The sequence below is a fragment of the Strigops habroptila genome, chromosome 8 (assembly GCF_004027225.2).
Source record: "Strigops habroptila isolate Jane chromosome 8, bStrHab1.2.pri, whole genome shotgun sequence".
Taxonomy (NCBI): domain Eukaryota; kingdom Metazoa; phylum Chordata; class Aves; order Psittaciformes; family Psittacidae; genus Strigops; species Strigops habroptila.
Genome location: NC_044284.2, coordinates 39,846,438 through 39,872,605, shown reverse-complemented (window position 1 = coordinate 39,872,605; position 26,168 = coordinate 39,846,438). Strand labels below are relative to the sequence as shown.

The 26,168-nt window shown below is 37.6% G+C and overlaps 2 protein-coding genes across 6 annotated transcripts in view; both read right to left on the bottom strand.

Annotated features, from left to right (window-relative positions):
• RABGAP1L (RAB GTPase activating protein 1 like) overlaps nt 1-26,168 on the bottom strand; it is a 252,449-nt gene that overhangs the window by 141,745 nt on the left and 84,536 nt on the right. The gene's annotated exons all lie outside the window — the stretch shown is intronic.
• On the bottom strand, nt 8,360-22,092 carry GPR52 (G protein-coupled receptor 52). 3 transcript variants are annotated; one of them, XM_030493480.1, is made up of 2 exons: nt 22,050-22,092; nt 8,360-20,730 (listed from the first exon to the last, which is right to left on the bottom strand). In XM_030493480.1, exon 2 carries the CDS (start codon nt 18,901-18,903, stop codon nt 17,818-17,820), a length of 1,086 nt encoding a protein of 361 aa, XP_030349340.1. In that variant the 5' UTR covers nt 18,904-20,730; nt 22,050-22,092; the 3' UTR covers nt 8,360-17,817. The 3 variants fall into 3 exon arrangements, with proteins under 3 accessions (XP_030349340.1, XP_030349339.1, XP_030349341.1); XM_030493479.1 differs by lacking the exon at nt 22,050-22,092 and adding an exon at nt 20,807-21,043; XM_030493481.1 differs by lacking the exon at nt 22,050-22,092 and adding an exon at nt 20,807-21,043 and having other exon boundaries at nt 8,360-19,090.

Sequence of the window (26,168 nt, the reverse complement as noted above, 5' to 3'; positions counted from 1 at the left end):
TTAAGACAGTAATATCCAGAGGGCAAGAAAATCCTCACATACTGCTTCAGACTAAACCAATCTATTATAAACTTTACTTATTATACACATATTTATTAACCCTTCTCTTTATTTTCTCAAGCATTATGTTAATGACTTGGTTGAACAGGCTTTATAAAACTTTGCCTATCTACTGCAAACATGTTCTCTTTCAATAGCTTGAATACTGCTGACTAAATCTAAGTACCGATTACCATTCATACACCATCTTGGCATTAGAAGTGTTCATCTGTATTGTTTCTGTTTTATATCTGTTATATCTGTGAATGATTAGCTAGTTACTTAACAAAAAACACCTTCACATTTCTTAAAAGCTAGAACATTATATCTGGGGGGTTTCTTCTGGGTGGTGGGTGAGTCTTGAAGGCTTGAGTAGAGGAAGATTTTGAGGTTGTTATTATTATTATTACTATGTGGTCATTTTTGTTTGATATTTAGGTAACTCTGAACAAGTTGTTCTCAATTTCTTCTACGTTGTTCACTTCTTTGAGAAAAAAATGATGTTGTTTTCTAAGATTCAAATTAGCTTCATGAAGAACACTGCAATTTCTTCCACAAAGAGGACCACAATTGAACTTGCTCTCCTGTCCATAGATTTATACTTTTTGGTTTGGTTTTGTTCCACTTTTTGTGTCAGATGTGTTTTAATCATTATTAAAACAAATCCATTCTGCTCTTTCTTTGAGAACATCAAGCATTTAGTTGTTCTTTTGGGGAGGACAGGAGGGCTGAGATTTTTGCTTCTACACAGACATAGAGAATAGTAAGTCTCATGCAATAACCAACTGTAATTGGCATCATCTCCAAAACAAAGAGCCTGAGGAACATCACTAAAGTACTTACAGAGGTATCTATTCACAGCAATATCATCTTTTCTCAGCTCTCTAGCATCATGACTTACAGTACAAATAGTGCTTCAAAACAGTACCTTTATTTACACTGTTAAAAATTCATCCCAACCTCATTGTCCATAAATACACTATCAGGACAATTTATCACTCATATACCTTCCCATAAGTAATGCTACAACACTCCTATTAACAGGTGATTTAAGACTCCACACATAGTCACATCCACGTAAGTATTAGAATTATCCTGCCATTTTATTCAGGTTTTAGAGAGCCAGAAGTGGAGAACCATTATTTCCTGTGGATAGGGTTTTCTGTGCTAACAACCTAGACTCTTACTAGAATTTTAATGCTCTGTCCATATAACTTGAGTATTATTCATATTGTACTATCTACCTGGAAATGCCATAAGCATGAATAACTAGCTGTACTTAGACGCATAGAAAGTGTGGCAAGCTTGGTATTAAAACATAACTTTTCATGGTACAATATTTCTTAGATAATGGTAACAGAATGAAACTCGGTACAGACAGTGTGTACAGTTACTTTTGCAAAACTATACAGCATCAGCCAGATTTTAGAATACTGGCTGTAACAAAAGCAACTGCTGAATGCTTTTCTGCTTTACGCAAAAATTAGAGGTGCATTCTGAAGTGCGATGACTCTCCAGGATAAAGTTTTCTAAAATACTACACCACTCCTCCGATTCTTACAATGATTTTTATAAGGAAAAAATTGCCACTAACATCAGTGCAAGACTTTTCTCAGTATATTTGTTGTAAGGTATATTTGGGTTTGATCTCTAGAAAATGCATCCTCATCAGAAGCCAAAGTTTTCTTCACACTTTAGCCAGGAAAATTTCCAAACTCTGGAAACTGTCCTGCCTAGTTATCCTAAGAAACACACTGACCGCTTTCCTGAAAAAACTTTCACTAAGCTTTCAGTTTCAGCTCCATGTGGGCTAGGAAAATAACAATACCAATTCTAGCAAAACCCTTCTTCACCTAGTGCCCCATTAAAGGAACCACATAACTCAGCGTTCACATCAAAGTTTCAAATTGTGTAGCTGGTGGGGACAATTTTAGTAATTGTAGTTCTAAACCTGGGGTTTCTAAAATGTATTACTCATCTCAACAAAATCATACCACTGGCCCACGAAAGACATTAGTTCACTCCTTAGACAATGGATGCTGCTAATCACTCTGGTGCACTTTTGCCTCACACCAAGAATTACCAGGGATGAGCAAACAAACAGTGTATTCCCAAACATCTGTTTCAGCTGTTACTTTTCTAATCCTGTTTTACAGTTATTAATGCTCAAATCAAGACAGCACATACAAAAGTAACAGTGCCAACTTCTAAGAAAACTAATTTCTTACATAATTATTTTGTTACACAAAGCATGGAATTGGAAAAAAAGTAGTGAGGGAATGGATGTTGTCTACCTCTTCGCATTAGCAAGAAGTTAAAAAAAAAAAATCCTCTACTGGATGATGGAAAGAGACAAAAAAACCACAAACACTGCTGGCTCCAGCAGAGCAGAAATAATATTTATTCTTACTCACCTGCTACCACCTAGCAGCATTTTAAACTAACCTCATATATATTAGATGAACAACAGTGTAAGTCACCCATACTATCACCCATCCTGGACACTGGACAAAAGTGCGACTGCTGAGTTTAAGAGAGCAGCCCACTTGAAAAATAAATTAAACTGAAACACAGGCCAGCAATATCAAGCTCTCCAGTAAGCACGGAATGGATGCTACCCAGTGTGAAAGCAATGGAAAACACAAATTGAAGCAAATCATTGTTTCATTTAATTTCACTTTTCCACACACCGTCCAACTTTTCCTCTTTTTCAGCCAGTTTCCCAGTTAAAATCTCCCTTTTGGAGTACAGCTCCAAACCTGTTTTGATCAACAAAAACTTAGTTTGGTTGCAGCTGCTCCCTATTAAGTATTAATTGTTCATGCCCTGAAGAATTCCAGTTCCAAATTTCAACTAAAAACATGCTATTGTAACTCTAATCCATATTCAGAAAGTTTACTTAAATTTTCTGCTCCTTTGTGATCTCAACCAAATTCTAAACAAGCACCAAATATAAAATGCAAGGTGACGGTATCCCAATACCTATGTGTGAGGTGCTTCCTTCATCAGTCAGAAGGAACCACCTAAACATGGCTTTGAAAAGAATTCAAACTGCCCAGTTCGTTTCCTCTTCTTTATAGTGAAGATGGTGAGACACTGGCACAGGTTGCCCAGAGAAGCTGTGGATGCCCTGCCCCTGGCAGTGTTCAAAGGCAGGCTGGATGGGGCTTGGAGCAACCTGGTCTAGGGGAAGGTGTCTCTGCCCTTGGCAGGCCGGTTGGAACTAGGTATCTTTAAGATCCCTTCCAACCCAAACCATTCTAGGATTCTTCTCCAGTCACGCTGCTCCCATTCACAATGCGCTCCATACAGCGCAGAGCACTGCTTGTTAGAAAAGCCTTTCACTGAAACTACACAGAAAAAGGAGAATAAGAGAAGACTGACAAAATAAACAGAATTAAAAATATATAAATGAATGAAAAATAGGAGGAACGGAAACAATCCATTATGTTGATGGATCCGTTAAATTTAACTCATAGAAGTATTTCTGTCTGTGGTATAACCGTTAATTCCAGGAAGACAACTCAACAATCGGAAACAAAAAAAATGTAGGGTAAATATCTGTAATCCCTAACTTCGCTAAAAAAAAATAAATAAATAAAAAAAATCATCGTGTAACATGAGTTAGAAGAAAATTAACAAACTTCAAATCTCAGTGAGTTTACAGATTATCTGCGGAGATTATTTACTAGTTTTAGAAACAAATCCACAATTGTTAAGTTACTTAACTGGCCAGGTCTACTTAGTAGCCTCAAATAAATATTTAGGAACTTAAATACCCAGGTTTCCAAGTGCCATTCTATTTCTATTACACTTCAAAAAAGAACACAATATGCAAAGCTCTAAAGGCCTTGAGATACAATTTTTGCCTCAAAAAGTCCTAGCTATTCTTGATTATTTATTGTCTCTCTAACAGCCACTTGAGAATGACCTTTAAATTTAAAGATCTTACCCTGTGGGTATCTACTGTATAATAATGTGGTCTGGAAGATGGAGCATATGACAAAGAAACAGTGATTTGTGGCTGGGTGGGAGCCTGAGAGTTGCCGTTCAGAATGCCGTGGCTCCTTCTAACAACTCAAAGCAGGTATGATCTTTTAAACTTAAAGAAAGATCTCAGGTAGAGATCTGAATTAGTTTTAGACACGGCACATCAGAAACAGAGAAGAGTGAGTTTACTGATCAGTCAAAAAAAAAGGAAACTCAGAGAGACCAAGATAAACAAGGATGAACAATAAGTGCAAAATCAGTTAGAACTCATCTGATCAGTTCTTGGTCATATCTTAATCAGCTGAGGGTTTGTTTTGTTTTAGGCAGAATATATAACAGGATATAGAATTTATACCTGGTGTCAGGATTGAAATTACTTGAAGTTTAGGTAATATAAACAGAACATAAATTTAGAGACTGAGAACACAACAGAACGAATTTGGGCGATCGGGCTTTTTTAAAATAAATATATAGTGATGTGTAACCATGAGAAAAGTAGCTGTTCAAAATCATTTAAAAAAAAAAAAAAAGGAATAGAAAAATGTTTCTTGCTTTTCTAAGTAATCTTCCTCTTCGCAGGTCTAAGAAAATGACTTTTCATAGAATAAAAAATACAGAAATCAAACCTAGTAAAGGTAAGGATGGCTGTCTAAGCTTCTCTTTTCTTTCACATTCAGTCCTACTGAGAGAAATAAATTAACTAATCAGAAATGTAAAACACCATTGCTCCAGAAGCCAGTATTTGATAACAACACAAGAAGGAATACTCTCAAAAATAAGGCATAAAGTTTCAGGCAAAACATTCTTAAAACACTTCAAACTTAAACCTTTCCAAAACTTCCCACACTGAAGGAAATTAATATTTTGTAGTATCATGCACATTAAAAAAACATTATGTTATTGAATGCGTCACTTTTGATGAAAGGTTTCATTTGATTATGTTTTGTTCTGTTTGCTTCAAGGTTTCTGTAACATTTACTGGATTAGTTCCAAGTCTGATCTGGAGTTCATCCCATACACCCAGATGGTATCTCTGCATGTGACAGGGTGGGGAGGAAGGACGTCCTCCTTCAACCTCAGCTGAGAAGCAGCTCAGATTTTATATAAGCCCAACAACAACAACCCTACACAGAATACTCTGTTCAAACAAAAAAATTGCAGCAGCCTTACAGTGCCTTCAGGCAAATTTTCTGATCCAGGGAGAGCATTAAGGCCTATTTACAATTACATATCATAGCACCAGAACATGTTTGGACTATAACACATGAAAGTTTCTGCCTTGCTGGTATGAAATTTAGTGTATGTGCTCAAACATTCAAGTGTTCTCCAAGGGAATGTAACTCACACAGCCTAAGAGTCGTGACTTCAGGCATTAATTTTATGAGTTCTGGATGAGTTTTACATTTGAAATCTTTAAAATCAGCATTGAAGAATGTCAAGTCAAAAAGGCCTTGAATGGATTCATGTCTTTTCCTATACATAATTTTAGCTCCAATTTTTATAACCAATGATGATATGAGTGTGAAATGAAAAATGCCCATTTTACAGCCTCTAACTATATATTTGCAAGATTTGAGTCTTTAAGAACAAGTGACCAAAATGAAAATAAAAAACCTCATCTTTTCTATCACTGTTAAAAATGAGTTTACAGTCAAGCTGGTTATCAAAACTATTGATCTATTATGAGAAATAAACAACTGGGTCTAAATTCAATGTTAAATTTTTCTAAGCATTAAGACTAAAATTATTATAAATATTATAGATACGCATTTATACTAGGGTTCAGAGCCAGAACTTTGCTATGCATCTTCAACTTCTAAGAGACTGTAATAGTTACCACATAGTATTGCAATAGTATTCATGTAGCATACAAAGCCATTGGCACAAAATATTAAATTCACAAAATCATCTTGATTCATTCTTAATCTCTAATCTAGTCATGGAATATTTTAATGCCTTTTATGTTCATATGGTCATATTGTATTTCATGGAAAAATGGCCAAAATGCTGCTAAATTAAAAAAATAAGAGCAATGCCATTGGGGAAAGGGGTGGGCTTGACAAAAAACTATAATAAAATTTAGCAAAATGCTTTGAAGTTCAGATACAGAAGTTCTAAAATAATATCCTAGAGTTATACTTTTTAAACTGTGATGTGTTTACCACAACAATCTTTTAATGTCTTTTAATAATGTGAAATAATATCGCATAATAGTCTTACAACTAGTATTTTTACATGGAAAAATGATACTGTTTTTAAATCCTGCCTGTCAATTCACTTCTTCACAAAATAGACCGAGAACATGAAGTGCAAAGAAGCAAACGGGAGCTAAGCATTCTCTCCCTTTTCACTTTCATGGTCTATGCTTTTTTAGGAATATTTCTTAAGAGAGAAGAGAAACGTGGATTTTTTTGAACATATGTTAAAATATTGTCTTCTGTTCAGCACATAAACACAGATGCACACTTGTTTCATGTGAGACTTCTGTCCTCATTAGTAATGCTTCTGCTTCATTCCCTTCTACTCTAACAGAGATTCTCGTGAGTCATGTTGTGTACTTGCTGAAAAATCAGAAGTTTAGGGCTTTCCACATCATTGCTAAGCTGAACATAGAAAACTGAGCCAAACTTCCTTAAAATTCCAAGGTTTCCTGGCAGTCCATGGAAATTCTGCTTGCAGCTGGGATGAAGGGTTGGACCAAAATGTACGTACTAACAAACTACCACATTTAGAAGCTGCAAACATGCTTTTTGATTAAAATATTGCAAAGTTTTGATGACTTCTAGACTGCAAACACTGTTAGGAGGGATGTTAGAAATGCCTCCTTAGCCCATGCCTTCATTTTTCAGTATTCTGAATTATCAGTAACAAGAATGAGAGACAAAAAAAACCAAAAAAAACCCCACCAAACAAAAAACCCCTGCAGTATAAACCAAACATCCACCCGAAATTTTCTGTACAAGTGCATTGTTTTTCAAATAATAATTACTTTATAACGAAGAAAAATTAAAATATCCATGGTCTTGCTGATATCTGCAAATTCACTTAAATTCTATTGTAAGAAAAAGACATACTCATTCACAACAATAATTTAAACACGGACATCCAGAGCTACAATTTTGCCTAATGTATTCCCACCTTTTCCACATCTGGAAGCCCTGAACAAGAGGAAGAGGACTCAAGCTCGCCTGAAGATGCAGTAGCGCATGGAACCACAACACAGGAAAACAGATCACTTCATGATTTAGCCACTTAAACACAAGGCACAAGCAACTAGCAAAGAAAAGACCAGAATGAACCTTAAAAAGCATATTTTGTTCACAGAACATAACTACTGATGCCGATTTAAAAGAAAATGAGAAAATGTTATTAAGGGCAAACCAGCGTTAACTGATCTAACTTGAAAATGAAAGGAGCAGGATGGAAAAGCTTTCCTCTATTAAAAATTAACGAAAATATATAGCTTTGGAGATACATTGACAGACAGAGCAAAGTACACGTGGTCTCCAGTTCTATAAATGTATCTCATTATAATCATAGTTCTAGGGAGATCTAGTTTGAATTCTGATTTTACTTCTCAATGGATAACACATTATTTCTGAAAACCCTAACATGCTGCTGATTAGGAGAGGAACTGCATGGCCATGCTCAATCCTCATCATGGCTCATTAAGATACTTGACTTGCTCACTATGGGACTTGGTAGTTAGCTTCACTGTTAACTTTGGTGATTGTAGAAATACTTCAGAAAATACCAGTTAGTTGTTGGGAATGGCTAACTATATGTCATCAGCCACAAGAGGCCATCAGAGAAATTTTCTCAAGGATTTAGTCCCTCCTTGAATACAACATTGCAGCCTCTACACTGTTAGTGACCTCCATATCTTTTATCCTATTGGTATGACACCACGTGTTTTCTAATGGCATGATAAATTAGAGGAGTTATTGGACCGTTGATAAACCAGCTGCATCTTGGGAGGGGTATCTGACTTAGCTATCTGTAGTGTAGGCATCCCTACTTTTGCAGTATCACTTTTTATTTAAAAAAAAATTGGTATTTAGACAAGGTTAAGAAGACCTTTTTGCTATGTACTGCCTATAATAAAATAGTTCAGCTCTTAAGTACTAGGATTGTTGAAAAAAAAGTTAAAGTTTATCCCTTAATACTTGATATCAGAACTAGCAATATTCATGACTGCTTTGTTGCTACTCTGCCAGAACGTATTTTGCTTCAGTAGCCAGGAAAGATGGGGACAGTTGATCATACCGACACTTCTACTCTCACAGCCACCTTCCACATACACACACACAAAGATGTACAGCCACAGATATTCATTTTTCACTTGTAATTTTATTCAAAAAAACCCCAAACAGCTGAAGTATATTGTGCATTCTTTTCCTGACAGTCCAAATACGAAAAGAAATATCCAGAGTTAGTACATGAAAAGTAATAAAGATGTAACAATGCAACAGAGCAGGAAGGTAAGAGCAGACACTTTAGGTCAGCCCTTAGTTCCTCTACCATCAACACAGTCTGCAACAGCAGCTAGTAACAGATGCCTAAGGACAAGTGTAAGAATAGGATAAACACACTGTGACAATTCTCCCATCACAGCCTGCCAGCCTCTGGTAATCTGTGGCATATGGTCTCCCAAGCCAGAAGCATGATGACAGCATTTAATACACTACTCCTCTTTGAATTTCTCTAGATTTTTAACCCATGGCAGCTTCTGACATCCAGTGTTTTCTGTCAACGTATTCCACAATTCACTACATACAGCTTGTTTTCATAGTGCTACCTTAATTTTTATTGGTTTTTTTTTTTTACACTGGAGGAGAAACAATCATTAATTATACCCACTTCTCTCCTACGATGTTCATGACCTTACAGATTTCTCATACACCCCTGCACCTTAATCTTTTCTTTTCTAGGTTGGAAAATCCTAGCGACTTACATTCTCCCTTAGAGAAGGAGTCGCTTTGCCATTCCTCAGAACTCCTTCTACCTGTGCTACCTTGGACCAGCTACCTTTGGTATTCAAGGCCCAGGCATACCATGGTGATGGCAGCAATGATTTCTAGTAGTTTTCTTTATTACTTTTATAATTACTAATATCTCAACACTTTTTGGTAAGCCATGGCTTATTAAACTACCATTTCCATAAAGTGACTTAGAGTAACCCAAGATCTTCTTCCTGACAGGAAACGGATACAATTCATCTTGTTATTGTATGAAAACTAAGAGCTGCTTTTCTTCAAATAGTTATATTTAATCTCTTGAATTTCATCTGCCACTTGAAATCCAAATCTTTCCCAAAATAAATAATCAACAGGTATTCCTCACATACATCACATTTCAAATCTCTTTTTACCCAGGTAAAAAAATTTTGTCTTGCTATAAATTCATTTTTCAACAAAATCAATACCATTATTACAAGAGCACTTTGCTATGATTTTTATTCTTAACATACAGGCATTACTAATGCAGTGAAATTCATAAAATAAGATGATCACCCAAAGCACAACTGTATCAATGACCAACCATCACAGACATACTTTTCCCCAGAAAAAGCTTCTCAAGCCGGAATAAACCAGGAGGAGCTGAAAATGCACAGGGGTAAGATAACATGGACAAAGCTTTCAGCTGCACATAAGCAAGAATCCTCATATATTGTCACCAGAATCAAAGGAAATACAGTAGATTAAGTATCCCTATAAATCCCATCCAAAATACTGATTCACCACCAAAATAGAATTTTTAGTTACCAGTGTTTACAAACAAAATCATTGGCAAGTAATATTTCAGCCTAACAGAAGAGGTTGGAGAACTTGTCATTTGTCAGTCAGGCTTGCGGCCAAGACACCTAAAATCTAGTAAACAAGGTACAGCAACAGCTGCTTTTAGACACGATGAAATGTAGCCTAAGTAGATTTAAGATTAGATGTAGTTCCCTTCAAGGACATGATTTTCTACTATTCTCATAAAGGTTTTTACATGAGTCAAGTGAAGAACACATCTACTTCAAAAATTAAAACAAAAAATTAATTTAAAGTTCAAATTCAAAATTGAACTTAACCCCAAAAGTCAGAGAACAAGTAAAGCACAGCCAGCAAAGGAAAATAGTTCAGCTAGTTCCCAAGATAAGACATCACAGAAAATATGGTCTCTGAAAGTCCTGAGTTAAAAAATGAAAAATCTTAAAAATAATGTAATTATGATAGCATGTAGTTACACTTATATTTATTAGATTTCTTGTTTTTCTATATGTCATCTTCCTAAGCCAACATGAGACACTGCCTGGACAATATCAAGTAGCCAATATTATAGAGAAAGTTTGGATAAAATCCTTTCATTTATAGCCTCTCTGTTTTGGCTTTGGCAATTTTGCTACACACTTAGTAAACTAACCCAACTCCAGCCCCAAAGCCCTTGAAATTAAGAAAAAGCCGCCACTGAAACCTTGCCACTTTATGACTGTTTACAACCCTTATGTACATATAGTTGCTTTAAAACTCACTATAAAAATTGTAGTGTCAAAAATCTACCTGATTATAATAAAATTATCTTATGAAGATCTTGTTCATCTATTGAGGGCATTGATGAAAAACTGTTCCTGACCTAGTAACAATTCATTACTTGTAGTATATAAATCTCTCTATTTTTAATTGCATCAAATTTCCTTACCATTAAAAACCCTAATAAACAAAGCTCCACAAAAACCTTGTTGAGGCAGTTTAAGGCATTATTGCCTTCAGATGTCTATACCACACCTTTTGCGGAGGATTAACTCCATGTAGTAAAAGTATAAGCAGAGTACAGGAACATACTATAGCCACGCCAGTGTTCTCTCCTGTACAGCCCTACTCACTGCCAAAAATAGGTCTGTGCTAAACTGCCAGACTGACCTGAAACAACCAAGGTAAGAGGAAGGGAGGTATGTTTCATTCTGCTACTAACAGTAACAATTCAAACCACCACAGGTTTAGTCAGTGAACATGAATCAGAGGTTTAAATGGCATGTCGTACTGAGAGAGGTCTAGATGAAGCTCAGCAGGTAACAGAGGTATACATATATTCCAAAGTGACACAAGTGTTTTGTATTTGAAAACCTGTATTTAAACACAGATGCAACCACGGAGATAATGTAGTGCCATTAAGGTAAACTACTGAAGTAAGTAAATAAAGGTCACTTGCTCTCAGTGTTTGGCCCCCCAAGGCCACAACCTCACCTGGACTCATTTGATGTAATAATATCATGCAACAGATGAGGAGCAGTCCATCTAAGAACAGTCAGCTCTTCTGCCTCAATACACCGTTCCTATACTTGTTCCCCCACAATAAAACAGCTAACGAGAACCTGTATGCTATAATCACTTTAATAAACACTAAATACCTGTGGGTTCAGCAAGTGTCTTTCCTAGGTCAGAACAAATTTGCCTGATCATGGAAAATACCATTTGTCCATTCTAAATTTTGATGTCACAGAACAACTTTAAAATAGTACATGCACAAGCATAAATAACACTGGGGAGATCATACAAGGACTAGAAACCCTCCCCTGGTGCGGGCATTTCTGCTACAGACTTTCCTGACTAAAGCGCATGAAACTGAATGTCAATGTTCCACAAGCAACATACTTTGTTCTCCTGGGGGAACCCCAATATATTTCCCTAACTGCTATCCTATTCTTCATTTAAATGTCTCATAAAATAGACTTCTTCCATGATGAAAAGAACTGGTGCTTATTCAAATCACTCCTAGAAGAAGGAAAAAACAGACATCTATTTCATTTAAAGAAAACAAACAAAAAGCAATGCTGTCAAGATGCAGAAATGCCCTCACATGATTAACACTGACATCTCTGAGCTTCCCCTTCCCAAAACCTCTGTGTTTTGTCACTGTTTCTAATACTGCCTGTTATAAAATTCAGATTGCGAGCTTTGAGGCATGGATGAACATGAAAAGTGAAACTCTCTTTCCTGGTAATCACTGCTCTAACAAAAGTTTCATTTTGATCCAAACCACCTTTTCTTTGTTCAGACCAAGTCACACGGTGATTAAAATGAAAAGCCTTTAGCACTGCTGTCACATTCTTCTCAAGAGAAGGTTGGCAGCAGCCAGCATAAGACTGTGATAAAATCCTGAAGATCTCCAGGCATTTTTACTGCCTGAAATTGCTTTTCCTAGTCTCCTGTCAGTGCAGCTGAAAGCACTAAGGTTCTTTATATTCATCCTACCTTTCACAGTACTTGGACAAAAGAAAAGTCCATAGAAATTACGGATGTAAAAGTGAGGGGGGTTTAGTATTCTCTTAAGGCTCTGCTGGGGCACAGAGCCATTAAAGCTTCTTCTCCATTCACGTACTGTTCCTTTAGCACTTAAAGCTCATGGACCTCACAGGACTTTCTTAATATCAGATCAAGAAAGAAGTCACTTCAGAATGACCAGAAAAATCTGTAAGTAGGAATCTACTCTTTAATAGTCTTTTAAATTGCTTTCACCCCACTAATCTACAATAACACCACAGACTTGTTAACAATTAAAAATGCCTAATGACTGCAGAGATCCATGTATAAATTCAGTATATGCTTTTTACAAAAATTAAACATGTCTATGTTAAATGGAAGGGGAGAAGAAGAATATCAGATTTTACCTGAATTTCATACCTGCTTTAGGAAAAATCATTTGTCTTCGGAAAATACTATCTTTAAGCAATATTCCAGGCAATGCTGCAAGTGACAGTGAAACACTACCTCAGCAATGCTTCAATTTCTGGAAAGGCCTAAAAATTATTCAGCATCTACTTAACAAAGTAATGTTTGGGTTTGATACAGAAAATATTTTAATTAAAAAAAAGAAATAAAATCTAACTCAGTTCTTCAGTAGAATGATGCACCACTCCATCCCTGAAACAGCCTAGAGAGAGACATAGGTAAAAGGTGGCAGGGATGAAGTCAAAAGCTTAATCTTATCATTTTGGTGACAGTGACAATAAAACTGAAAGATCCGCAAATTAGCTGATCCTGGAGGATGGCTGGGGAGGGCACTGCCACCTTCATTGACATTCTTCCCCTCTGGCAATGTTGGCCTCATCAACCTCTGGCACTGCTCCCTGGCAAAGTCAGCTCCAGGACCACCATGTTGCTAGGCACGCTGCAACTGAGTCTGAGGTCTGTTAAAGGGATATTTCCACCAAGAGCAGTGGCTTGAATTGAGAGATACAGATACTCAGCATCCAAACACCAACATTTAAATAAAAATATTTTAAAAAATCAATATATTTGTTTGGCTACAACTGTAATATGGAAAGATAAAATAGTTTCATGTTGAGAACCAACTGTGAGAGAGTGTTTAATCTGATGCATTTCCCATCAACTCAATATCCTATTACAGCTATCTTTTGTTTATCAACTTAATTTTTCATATGCAAGATGAAACAGCTAATTAAATAACAGACTAGTTATTTAATGATTAATTAAATAACTAATCATTACACTGATATACTTTTCTCAATAGTCAATTTCTAATACTGACTGATTAGTTATTTTACCCAAAAAGATTACACCTTGTTAGTTTTGCTGAGTGTGAAAACTTAAGTGTCCTTATGGATATGCAGATGTCAAACACTAATGAATTAAAAATAATCATAAAAAGAACATAAATGCTATTTTTAATAGGTCTTCATAAACTGTATCTATGAAAGCAAAACACTCCAAACTTCTCAGTAGAGGAAACACAAAGATTCTGCACAAAAATAAACCCAGCATGGTACCTTATGCTTTACCAAGTACAATTATAAAATGGATTCTTAAGCAGAAATGACAAGGAGGGGGGAGAATATCTTACTATAAGACAATAAGCAAACTTGAAAAAGACAGCATTGTGCTTTTCATTATTACATTTTTATTTCCCTTTAAAGAACAGTATTTTAAGGAGAAATTCATTTAGCCATTCCAGAAAATAAGGAAGCACATAGGATTTGGTGAAGATTACTTTTCTGGTAGTGTTTTTGCTGCCATCACACCTTTTTTTTTTTTTACTTTTCCATAGGCTGAGGACATGAAGTTCCAAAAAGGGTAAGGCAACTGACCCTGACATAGCCTCTGTTAGACTACAAGTGGAAGTACTCAAGAGAAATGTAACAGCACAACATAATCTACCTGCACAAAGGAGCTTTAAACATATACCTATATCTACAGCTACAGATAAATATTTGTTTGCTTACCTATTAGGCATCTTTTTATTTAACATTGTTTCATTTTATTTAATTAACCTTTTTATTTAATGTTTTACATATGTTTTCTTCTCATGGCTTTTTTTATTTTATTAAATGAACTTAGAGTTTTAGCGACTCCCTCAATGTATCTGTATATGGAGAGACTTTACTATTACCCATATTATCAACACTGATTTTTTTCATGTCAATTTCTTTAGCTAGTATCTGGTCACCTATTTACTAGGTATTTCACAAATCAGAAAGATCTTTAGGCATATGAAAGTGGGATATGTACCCCAGATGCCAGCTTTAAAATTTTCATTCTTTAATCAGATTTTTCCACAAAAGAACATAAGACTTTATATAATACTGGAATGAAAACCAAAAGTGACAGATTGGGTGACTGGAATTTCTACTGGACTTTTTTCATCCATTAAAATGTCCAGCCTTATAATTTTGGAAGAGAATTTAGCACCAGCTGGAATCCTCGGACAGCAATAGTAAAATAGTAACAAACCTCCCTCAAATAAAAGTTTAAATCATGAGTTTGGAAAACGCTTTCAAAAAATGAAACACACTAAATTTAAAAATTAATGGGACTGACCACCAGGTCACATCCTGTCATCGGGTAAACAGCAAGAAGAAATGCAGTATTTAAGTCTGCCGAGGATGTTTGATTTCACGAATTCCAGGAGACCATGAGACTCAGATTTACAAAGAACAGGTTAAAATGTGACTTTACAGCAACTGAAATTCAGGGTCCAGATAAGTATATTAGTGTTCTTGCACCAACTACATTAAGCCAATGTTTAACAAACAAATAAAAGGGTGAAGAACCTAGGATCCTATGATTTGTTTGCAGGATATTGGACTCCTACTATATGCTCTCCCTCTTACAGCCTGAGGAAATTTTCAGTTCTACCTGACAACTCTACAAGTTCAACACAATGATAGAGAGAAATGTATTGCTAACTCTGCCCTTTAGGGCAAGAAGCTGGTGGGCTGCTGAGTAAACCTTGTGCTGCAGCCTCTGAAGTGAAGCTCTCTTTCTGACCTACCGTTTGCAGGCAAGAAAGCTTCAAATTGCTGTACATCAGCTCCATTTGCTGACGTTATACAAGCAGGGTTCAACTAAGGCACTACTGATACAAATGAGTTAGCTTGTATATTTCTACATATGTGTAGTTACAGTACCATGCTAACAATGCATCTACCAGCTCCACACTGTGTTTAATAAAGGTTAGTTCAACTTCAAGCACGTTCTAGAACTTTCCTTGAATTTCAGGAGGTCCCATAAAAACTTGTTACCAGGAATGCCAATAAAAAACAGAAGCAGTAGTAAGTGGACAGCTCCGGAGCACAGATATAAAATTACTTTATTGGTATGAAACCAGCCCTGTGACTTGTGAAAGACTGTATGTTTCATTGTTCCTTGCCCAAGTCTTGTACTCTGAGGACCTACTAAGCAGGAGACAGTGACAAAGTAACGACAAAACAGAATGACCCCAAGTCATGTTTGTAAGAAGAGACGAGGTTACACAACCTTATATAGCAGCAGTCAACCAAAAAGAGCCTTCCAACATAAACAGCAACTTTTCAAAAGAAGGCAGCAGACACATTCCTGTAGACATGGAACATTACGAGATATGTGCAAAGAATACTACTCATTTTTCCATAATATCTATCAGGGCTAATTGTCAGCAACATCTCAGCTTAGCTAGAAGAATGTTGCAAGTCATATTTAAATCTTCTTTAAAGACTGTGCAATTCTAGAAACTAGTATTATAAACGTTTAAGACAGCAAGTAAGCAGCTTTGAGGTTTGGGTTTTAAATTGTTCACTCTTGAGCCCTAACCCGAAAGAACTTTCACAGAGAACAGAGCATAACATCAGGGAACTAACGCCAAGGCTGGTTTTGATATACATAATACTACTTTATTCCATTGCTTCAACTTTCTTACAGCTTCAAAAAACGTACAGGGGTTCAGAACCACCTCAACAGAACAAAGAATACATAATTAAGAGAAATCTAGAGTCAAACCACAAGTGTGCAAGCGTGGTTAGCTTCCATTACAAAAAGTAATAGGCACGATCTTTACATATGCATTTTGGTGAAAGAAGGAATAATAGTGCAGTGTTAAAAGGCACCAATGATCGATAATTGGGCCTCTTCTAAAAGCCAATAACCATCTAAGAAAATTACATTTGGTTCAAAATAATGATTTTAATATTTTATTGATTGGCATGCATCTGAACCCCTGACAATTTATGACACAAACCTAATGTGCACCCTTGCAAAATAAAAAAAGATTTCATCAGTGGACCTGAAAATCAGTTCAGTACAAAAGGAAATACTGAAGCTTTTTACCTGTACTTAATAGTAAACTGTCTAGTTCACCTCCTCCAAGAACACTTGTCTAACAAACAGCTAATCAACAACTGCATGGAAGTATTTCTCTTAAAGTAAGTGTAATTTTTTAATCCTGTAGCATTGACCTATTCCATGTGCTATGAAAACATTAGGCACAGACCACAGTTTACGTTTTCTCCTAAAAAAACAGTATGTGCAAGCTAGGTTCACACAACAGATTGACAGCTACAACAGTAAGCTATTTAAACTTCCCAAAGAAAAGGGTTAGTTTTAATTTTCTAAGCAGTGAAGCACACTGCTGTGCGCAATTATCATATCTGCATTAGGATTATCTGTGTAGCCAATAAAGGAAAAGCTTTAGTACACCCTAAAGGACACTACATTGATACTGTGCACTAATTTAACAGGATCAAGAGAGTGAAAGATTGAAGAAGTCATCGTACATGGGCAGCGGCAATTACTCAGCCAGCCATGAAGGGCTATGGCTTTCTGCAGGAAGAATGGTTTGAAACTCAAGTTTGCCTCACAGGTGCCCTCAAACTAAACCACTAGGAAGTGGTGGAATCTAGGGATGAACAGCATGGAAAAAAAGGGGAAATGAGAGGGAGAGCTTCTGTGAAAGTTGTACCAAAATGTGCCATTTTACCCAAAAGCGTCGTGCCCAGTATAGGTTTTATGCATTGCAGATTGTTTGTACAACTGAAAATTGTACAAGATGTGAGCAGAGATAGAGCTGATTATTAATCTGCAGTATCTACTATAGTCCTCAGGTATATTATTTATGGATAGCCACTTACTGTGTTGTTGATTGTTTCCTCTTAAATATTTTTAAATTCAGAAGGCTACAGCATATTCTGACACAAAGATAGTAAGACAACTTTTCTACAAGGGGAAAAATATAAGGTAGTGCCTAACTTATTTTATGAGGAATCTCTTCCGATGTGGTAGTTATTTCATGCCCTTTGGAAGGTTTTTAGTTCTGACTTTCTTCATCATCTCTGTCAAATTGCTGTCCTCACAATTTCACAAGAACTATATTGAAGTTCAGTGACCCCTCTTACAACAGCCTTTTCCACAATCACTTTCAAACTCACTCTAGCATCATAGCAAGCTATTCAAGTAAACATTTATCTTCTGGAAAATTTCCAGATACAGCAAATACTATCAAAACTCCGCCTTTGATCACATGCGACAGTTTTCTTTAAATGGAGCAGGAATTAGCCCGCTTTCTTGGTTTAGGGTCCCGTACATCCCTATCTTTTAAACACATACAAGATGAACATATTGTCTCTGATAGTCTCCGCAGTCCCAGCCTGAAAACACTGTTGGAGAGGCTATATATCACACAGTTGCAGAAACTATTGCTTATAGCAAGCCATGTCGTTAAGAAGGAAAGTGATGGGTTTTCCAACACCCTAGAGCTCTCCAGCAGAAAGTATATGATATAAGGGAGCCACAGCATGTAGAACACACTGGTTATCCGAAACAAAACCATGGCATAGCGGCGATCGGGGCTGTGCCCAGTCTCCCCAGCAGCATCCACTTCATGGCTGGGAAATCGAGCTCTCCGATCATTTATCTCTTTGGTGTGCTGCCGGCAAATTTTAAAGATGTGGAAATATGTGAAACATATGACAAAGGCAGCAGGAGCGTATAGTAAGCACACGATAAAGCCAGTAAAATAGGCATTAGTTAGCCAGGAGGTAGCACACCATTCAAAAATATCTCCATGGTAACCAGGTTTTCCCCAACCAAAAAAGGAAGGCAAGAAGATCAGACAGGAGTATATCCAGATCAAAACGATGCAGATTCTCAAGCGACAAGGTGTGACCAGTTGATTATAGGAGAGAGGCTTTGTTATAGCAAGATAGCGATCCACACTGATGCAAGCAAGACATGCCATAGATACGCTTTTTAGCACAGAGATGATATATCCAAAAACTTGACAAGTCAAGGACTCGTGGACACCTGTCGAGTAGTGGAGCAGTGACAAAGTAGGAACCAAGCAGCTAACTCCAACAAAGAGATCAGCATAGGCCATGGTCTGAATAAAATAGCTGGTGGTATAATGATGCAGAAGTGGAGCACAGTGAAAAACAAATACCACAGTTAAGTTACCCGCAATAATTAAAAATGTTAGCAAGACAATAACAACTGTCTCAAGGATACAGATGTCAACTGCATTGTAGTGACCAAATCCAAGAGGGCAGGAGAGATGCTCAGACATGTTCATAACACTACTGCTCATATTCAGAGTCCTCCATTCAATCCATCGGGACTGGTTCATGTTTTGTGACTGGGGAACACTGCAATCTGAGCCTTAATGAGCAGATGACCTGCTTAACAGCAGCTAAACTCTGCTTCAGCGTCTCACGATCTCTCTTTGTAGACACTGCCAGTGCTTACATTTGAGAGGATTACAGTCTCATAGCTGTTGATGCCTCCTCAGCATCAGTGCATCACCTCTGGCACACCTTAGCTTTAAGGAAAGAAAGAAAGAAAAGAAAAAACAAACAAACAAATAAACAGAAAAAAAAAAACAAAGCCAGAAAGAGAAAGGCCACTGATCAGCTCCTCCAGTGCTCTTCACCAATCTTTAGCAAACACAAGGCACTTCTAAAACAAACAGGTACTGTGAAATATGGAAATAAAAACTGACGAAAGAGACACACTCATTTCCCAGGGACAGATTGGGGTAATCTCTGACTGCTTATTTTCCTGAGAAAGTCATTTACTTTGGAATATAATGGGGTGAGGGAAAGGAAGGGAAGGAGGAACCTCAGTACAGCTCCAGTTTCCTGGACCAGCAGTTACTGGAGATAATCTTTTCAATGTCTCAATTTAAATTGCAGACTTACTGGAGAATAAAGGAAAAAGTTCATTCTCTGACGCTGTCTTTTCTGTCTCCGTTCAGGAGGTGGTACTCCATCTTATCCAGAGCATTCATTAGAAAGGTAAGGAAAACATTTTTGTCAAGGTTAATTCCAATAGACTCACCACTGTTTGGGTATGAATAATGAATTTTATTTGGAGGGAGATGGGTGGGGGACAAGGCAGATTTGCCCTCGGACTCCCAAGAAAGAAAACATACATCTCACATACAATGAGGAAGATCGTGTTCTATTCATTTAAAAAATAAAATAATTTAAGAATAGAATTTGGAGACTTTTGTCGATATTCACAATTCCTTCAAACAGTTATAGTCCATTACAATTATTAATGCCAGAAGCATAATGCAAGGTCCCCACAGACAAAATAAATCCTCTTGAATTTAATTTCAGCAATGGTAATTTAAAATATTCATCTTTGGAAACTCTGCTACCGTGGATCAGTACCCAGGAGTTCATAGGTATATCCATGATACTGCTCACCTCTGTAGCAACACCTGAATCATTTCACAAACCCCCATACAACGAGAACAGAAACTTCCATCTGCATTCTGCTGTGAAGCTAATGAAATGCTGATTTGACTAGAAAAGCTGCCATTGTTTACTGCTCCATTATTCTGTTATTCAGCTTCATCTTCTTAGGGCTTTAAGGTTTCTATATTTATTAGATGATCAGCATAATAAATACTTGCTTAAAAAAAAAAAAAGTTCTTCTAATTGCAGGACATTACCTTGTTAATTTTATTCACAATTATGGAAAAAGCAAACGTTAAAAGAAAGCATCTTCTTTCCGTGTTCTAAGTAAATGCTCAATTAGTTCAGGAATCATTAGGCAGGTAATTAATTGTATACAATCTTGTATTTTGAAAGGCCCCTAAAATGTTAAAACCATCTTTAATCCTAGAGTTCCTGAGACTAGAAGACTGGCAGTGAAAATTAATGAATCCACATAAAATGATCTCCAAGGTCATTCAGCTATTACGCTGGCGTTTGCTTTGAGTCTCTTTAAAAGTACCAGAATCTCTCTGATGTTTCTGATAGTCCTTGCCGTGTCTTCAGGAGGAATTTCAGATACTAGAATAGAAAAAATTTCAATTCTGTTGCAGCAGTTTGAGAGAAAGCATTCCTTTCGGAGTTAATTTCCTGTCGTGCATCGCCACACTGTACAGAAAGTCCTTCTGATTTTAGAACATCCCAGAATATTTCCGGCTATTCATTCCCTTTGTCTAAAAGCAACAAAGCAGGTATAAAATTACTACTTTCTCTAATTTTTTGTTAAAGCAATATAGCAATCTTTCTCACCTACACGCATCCTTATCAGCCGCTACGATGAACTGCTTGACAGGGGGAGTCCTAGTTACTGTGGTGCGGCTAGAGCTTCTGTCGCTAGTTCTCTCCTTCCCCCTTGAAATGATTGCTTGCACCTGAGTCCGCTCCTCCTCCTCTCCCCCCCCCCCCAAGCCGATGCAGCCGAGCTGGGCGCTGGAAAGGTGACTGCCTCCGGCCCCCCCGCCGCGCAACCATTGGCCGCGCCGCGCCGCTGTCACTAGGTAACGGCGGCCGAGCCGGACCGGGCCGGGCCGGGCCGGGCCGGGCCGGCGGCGCCCCCCGCAGCGCGGCGGGGGAACGGCACTGCACGGCGGGGGTACCGCCGAGCCCGGCCCCCGGCCGGCAGCCGCGGGGCTGCTCCGAGTGCCCGGCGCTCCTCCGGCGGGGAAGGGCTGCGGCACAGCCGCGGGGACCGCCGGCGAGGATCCGGTGCTCGTCCCGCCAGCTCCCGTCGAGCCGGCAGGCAGGTGCCTTCGGGTAGTGTGCGCGGTGCCAGTTCCCATCTCTGGCGATCTGCTCCTGCACAGTGCTGAGCGCCAGATCAGGGCGAGGAACCACGCCGACCGCCAAGAATTCAACAACGTTCCAAGTCCACAGGATACACACCCCAAACCCAAGCGTTTAAGTCAGGCCCCCCCAATTCATCTTTTATAGATATAGACAGATAGACAGACAGACAAATATTTAACTTCAGAAACCCCCAGCATTGCCTAAGTAAAAACGTTTAGTAAAAGTTATTCTCAGATGACTGATTTCGCATGCATCTTTTGTACCTTGTCTGCAAATGTTTAGGCTGGTGAAATATTTGCCGTGGTTCAACACAAATTTCCTTCTCTTGCTTAAAATACAAAATTACCATCCCCTAAAAATCAGTTGTTTTCATACTTAAGGCAGATTTATTTTAAAACTCATCTGCAACTCGTTTCAATACAGCTTTTTAATTACTTCAACCGATTGCAAACATCGGCTTAAATACAAATACATCTGAGTAACATTCTTTCTAAAAGCACAGATTTATAAGCCCAATTAACTGATCTCTCTATTCATGCAAACGGATGCTGTTATTCCCTGATTAAGGACTTGGAACTTTTGTTTACTTCATGCTTCCTAAAAATAAAACCAGTAACAGAAGTACAACCACCAAAGTTATCTTACATAGAAAGTCCATACATCCTTAGACACAGAGAGAAGCAAATTTAAATACCAAAACACCAACCATTAAACAGTATCTGGGGCTACAGATCAGCAAAAGATGTTTTAAGAACGGTATCAGAAGCTTTAACAAACTAAGTCATTAGAAACCACAGTGATTTAAACTCTTTTAGTTCCAAGGCACACCACAGGCAAAATTTAGTAAGCTGCTCCTGGGTTAACATCTTGTATCTTGAGTATAGCCTGGAGCAAATATTCAAGGCTGCGTGACAAGTCTGTAGAAATGTGAGGCAGCACAAAGTGCAGCAGTGTAAGAGTGGTTCACAATAACAGCGTGTGGTAATTCCAGATTCTTCCATCGAAGGATTTAAGAAAAAACTAAAATCACTCCAATACCTCAGAACTGTAAATGGCTGCGATAACAGATTTAATGACTAAACTTAGCCCCTGCGTACAGTTTTAAGCCAAAGCCATCCATACCATGGGCAGAACAATAGGAAGCAATTTTTATTCCTCCTCTTCCCACTCCTCTTGTGGGGGAGGAGGAGAACAAACAAGGGTGTGCAGCAACCAGCACTTCTCTCTCTCCTCCATGGGTCTGTTCGTGGTTGGCACCAGAGTCATAAAGGGCCAAAACATATTAAAATGGATGTCAGAAAGCCTCAAAGACACAAAGGCGTGTAAGATAAGCAAAGGTAAAGCCTACAATTAAGTGGACCACAGAAACTATGTGCTCAGCGCATCCTGATTGATACAAATTTGAATACAAATAAAGCTTTCAAATGTTACAGTGACCACAGTCACCTTACTCTCAAGTGAGATCCGGCTGAGGTACAAAACCACAGTGCCTATCCCTGTGTGCACACAGTACTGAGCTCAGACAGCAAGCACTCAGATCAGTCAAACATTTCAGGTCTTGTATGAGAAATCTGGATATTGCTGAGCAGGTAAGAGGTAACAGAAGAATCAATGGCAACCTCTGCTGGCTGGTTTTCAATGCAGTTAAAATACTTCCCTTTCATAAATTATAATTAAAGGGACAAAGTGATTCAGAAGTAAGGAAGTTAGATTGATTTCTTTGTGGAAATACAAGCAGGCTTCCTTCACCACCAAAAAAAAAACAACCCAGTGGCTTTATCACCTCAGCTCCTCTGGGAGCCCGGCTCCCTGTGGCATTTCCTAAGCAACAGCAGTGCAAACTGCAGCAGACTGACTGCACTAACTTGTACTTTATTTTATGTATAGTTGGAGGCAAGTGAAAATTAAAGCAGAAATCAGCCAGTCCTGATGAAACTATACAATTACAGACAGAATTTTACAAGATGTGGCAATTCTGGAATGTTTTATCAGAAGCAACACATAAAAAAGCTATATGGAAAAAGTTTCCTATCTGTAGATTAGAGACACATTAGGGACTCTGGCCCAGTTTTAAACAAAATGTGCTTCAGGATTTTTTTATTTTATTTTTTTTTTTTTTAGTTGCATATAAAGAAAAGGAAGTGAGAAAGAGAAAACAGTTACACGGGAAGAATTTAATTGCTGTCACCAAGGCAGTATTTTACATGGTGCATAATTTCCATAGCTGGTTATGTCCAGCAGGACTGAGCACTCTTCAAGCTGACTAGGAGGAGCAATTCTACACCTTCTTTATAAATTACATCAGCTAGAAACAACAGAAGTTACCATCCAAAACAGAAGACTCACACCATCTGATCCTGCTGAAAACAGATCTGGTAGGAGCTTGAGCTTTGTATATGAAAAAAAAAAAAGCAAGTCTGTGAAAGCAGTGGCTATGGCGTATGACCCTGTAAGGAAATGAGATAAAGCTTCCCAGACAAAACCCCATACAGAGGTAGACTTAGAAGCTCGAAGCAAGAAAACAACCCATTACTCATTCTTTTTCTATTCAGAAAAGAACATGAATATTTGTTTTCTAAATCTTTTTTTGTAAGGCAACAGGACTGATTAGAAGCAATTCCTGCAATGCACAAAGGCACATCTCAGTCACACCACTCATTTCTAGTTCGAAGTCTTTCAGGACTCTCTTTGTTAAAGTACTGGATGGTCAGATGGATTAAATGGACAACAACAGTTTCTGTAAAATCTTTTTTAAAGAAAGACATTGATTAGAGCAGGGAGATGTAAGGTGTGAGCGTGGGATGAAGAACATAATAGTTATTTACTTAGATGCAGATCTGAATGACAGTGTTGATACACATACCAGCTGTCTTTTCTTCTGCCCAACTTCCCCCCCCCTTTTCTTTCTTTAAGTATTATTTTCTTTAATCCACTTTCTTCTTAGCCTATAGAACTTCCGTTTGCTTTATTTTTATCTTAACTACTTCTGGCATTTATTTGTCCACCACATCATATGGACACCCTGGATCGTTTTTAATGCCTCCAGAAAAATTCTATGAAGCTTGCAGCTTGTAGTGCAGCTTAAAAAGGGAGGAGTTAGAAAAATTAATAGTTGTTCCCTTAAAAATCATGTGTGTGTGTACATGGATTTTTTTACATCAGACTAGTGTTTGAAGTTGCTCTCTGAAGACATACTGGTGCTGTGCTTAAGGCAGAAATAAGTTTTATTTGTTATTTCGAATATACTGCCTCTTCCTGAAATCCACCCACTCCAGCTGTCTATTTAAAAAACTGCTATGAAGAGCTCTAGCTTACACAGAATGCACAGGAAATTTTCACCTGAGTACAGGCACATAAGAGGTACACATACATATGTATAAAAATATTTTTTCTCAAAAAAATCTTTGACTTCTTAAATACTTTACATTGGAATGCACCTCTAGATATCATTTGTCCCAATGGCCTGCTGAAAGCAGGCTAAGTTCAAAGTCAGGTCCAGCACCAAGTTTAGACCAAGCTGCACTAGGCTGTATATCCAGCTGAGTTGCAAACATCTCCAAGGATGGAGTTTTCACAGCTTGTGTGAGCCCCAACTTCTGACCACTCCCACTGTGACTCCCAGTACCAGCCCAGAATTTTTCTTGTTGCAGTCTATCCTCATCCTCGTCAAGACTAAACACACTTGGTGGTTAAAAACCCAAAAGTGTTAGTCCTCAAAGAAACATTATCCTGTAGAAAGTTTAAACCCATTAAATATTTTTGTATTTAATAAATATGAAACAAGTTTTCAGAGTGAAGTGCTACAATCTCCCTTTAAGCATTACCACCTGTGATCTCGTGGATTAGATAGTTCCCTGAATTTTACAATCAAGAATATTTTTCTTCAGGAGGAGCTTCCCTTAAGTTTATATTGATGCTACTGTGACAAATAGAATTCACTTTACAAGCTCAATTTGGAGCAACAAATACCACCTAACTTCTGTGCCTGAGATCAATAGAAATAAAACATCATGCAATAAGCTATCTATCAAGTAGTGGATTTACTTCAGGGAAATGCTGTGAAGTCTAATGAACAGTGATAATTTTTCAGGAATTAAACCTAGCATTTGCTTTAAACAAACAGCATTTAAGCTACAGAAGGATGCAATTTACTAACTAACCACATATGATAAGAAAAGCTGTAAAGTGAATGAAAATGGACATCGGAAAAAACAAGAAAAGTGTCTTAGGATGCTATGAAAAGCAAAAAAATTAAACTTGCACCCTCAATGTCATGCATCTGGCACTAAAACTAATTCACCTGCTATTAAACTAGCAGAATTAGCAGTAGCTAAAAAAAAAAAAAAGTAAAAAAAAGATACTGGCAAACGAATACAGGCTTACTACCTACCACCGCTCCAGGCACCTCAGTGGAGGGCCCTGCTACTTGCATCGCTTTCCCTTCAGCTCCTACTTTTTCATTATGTATGTTGCTCATGTTTAGCTTGAAGTTTGTGAAAGTTTACTGACAGGCTAAAAGAACGTGCATTTTGTTCAAAATTGTCCCTCTGCATTTCAAGTACCATAACAAACCCATGTTCTTTCTGTTCATGCAGCTGTCCTAACATAAAACACAGCCTCTATGCATGGAAGTACATTAGTGAACAAAAATGAACTAGCTACTAATTACACTGCTTTCAAGACACCATTAAAATTTTCACCTGTTAAATCACAGGACAAAAGGTAGCAATTAAGAGAACTGTAAATGAAGAAATAGAGAAATTTAGAGAATAGCCTGAACAGTGCAGGTGGTATTACCCTTTTCCTGTGGGAATTATTTCTCATA

Bases quoted from the DNA above. Each gene is read 5' to 3' on its own strand.
- GPR52 (XM_030493480.1), bottom strand. From the start codon at position 18,903: ATGAACCAGTCCCGATGGATTGAATGGAGGACTCTGAATATGAGCAGT.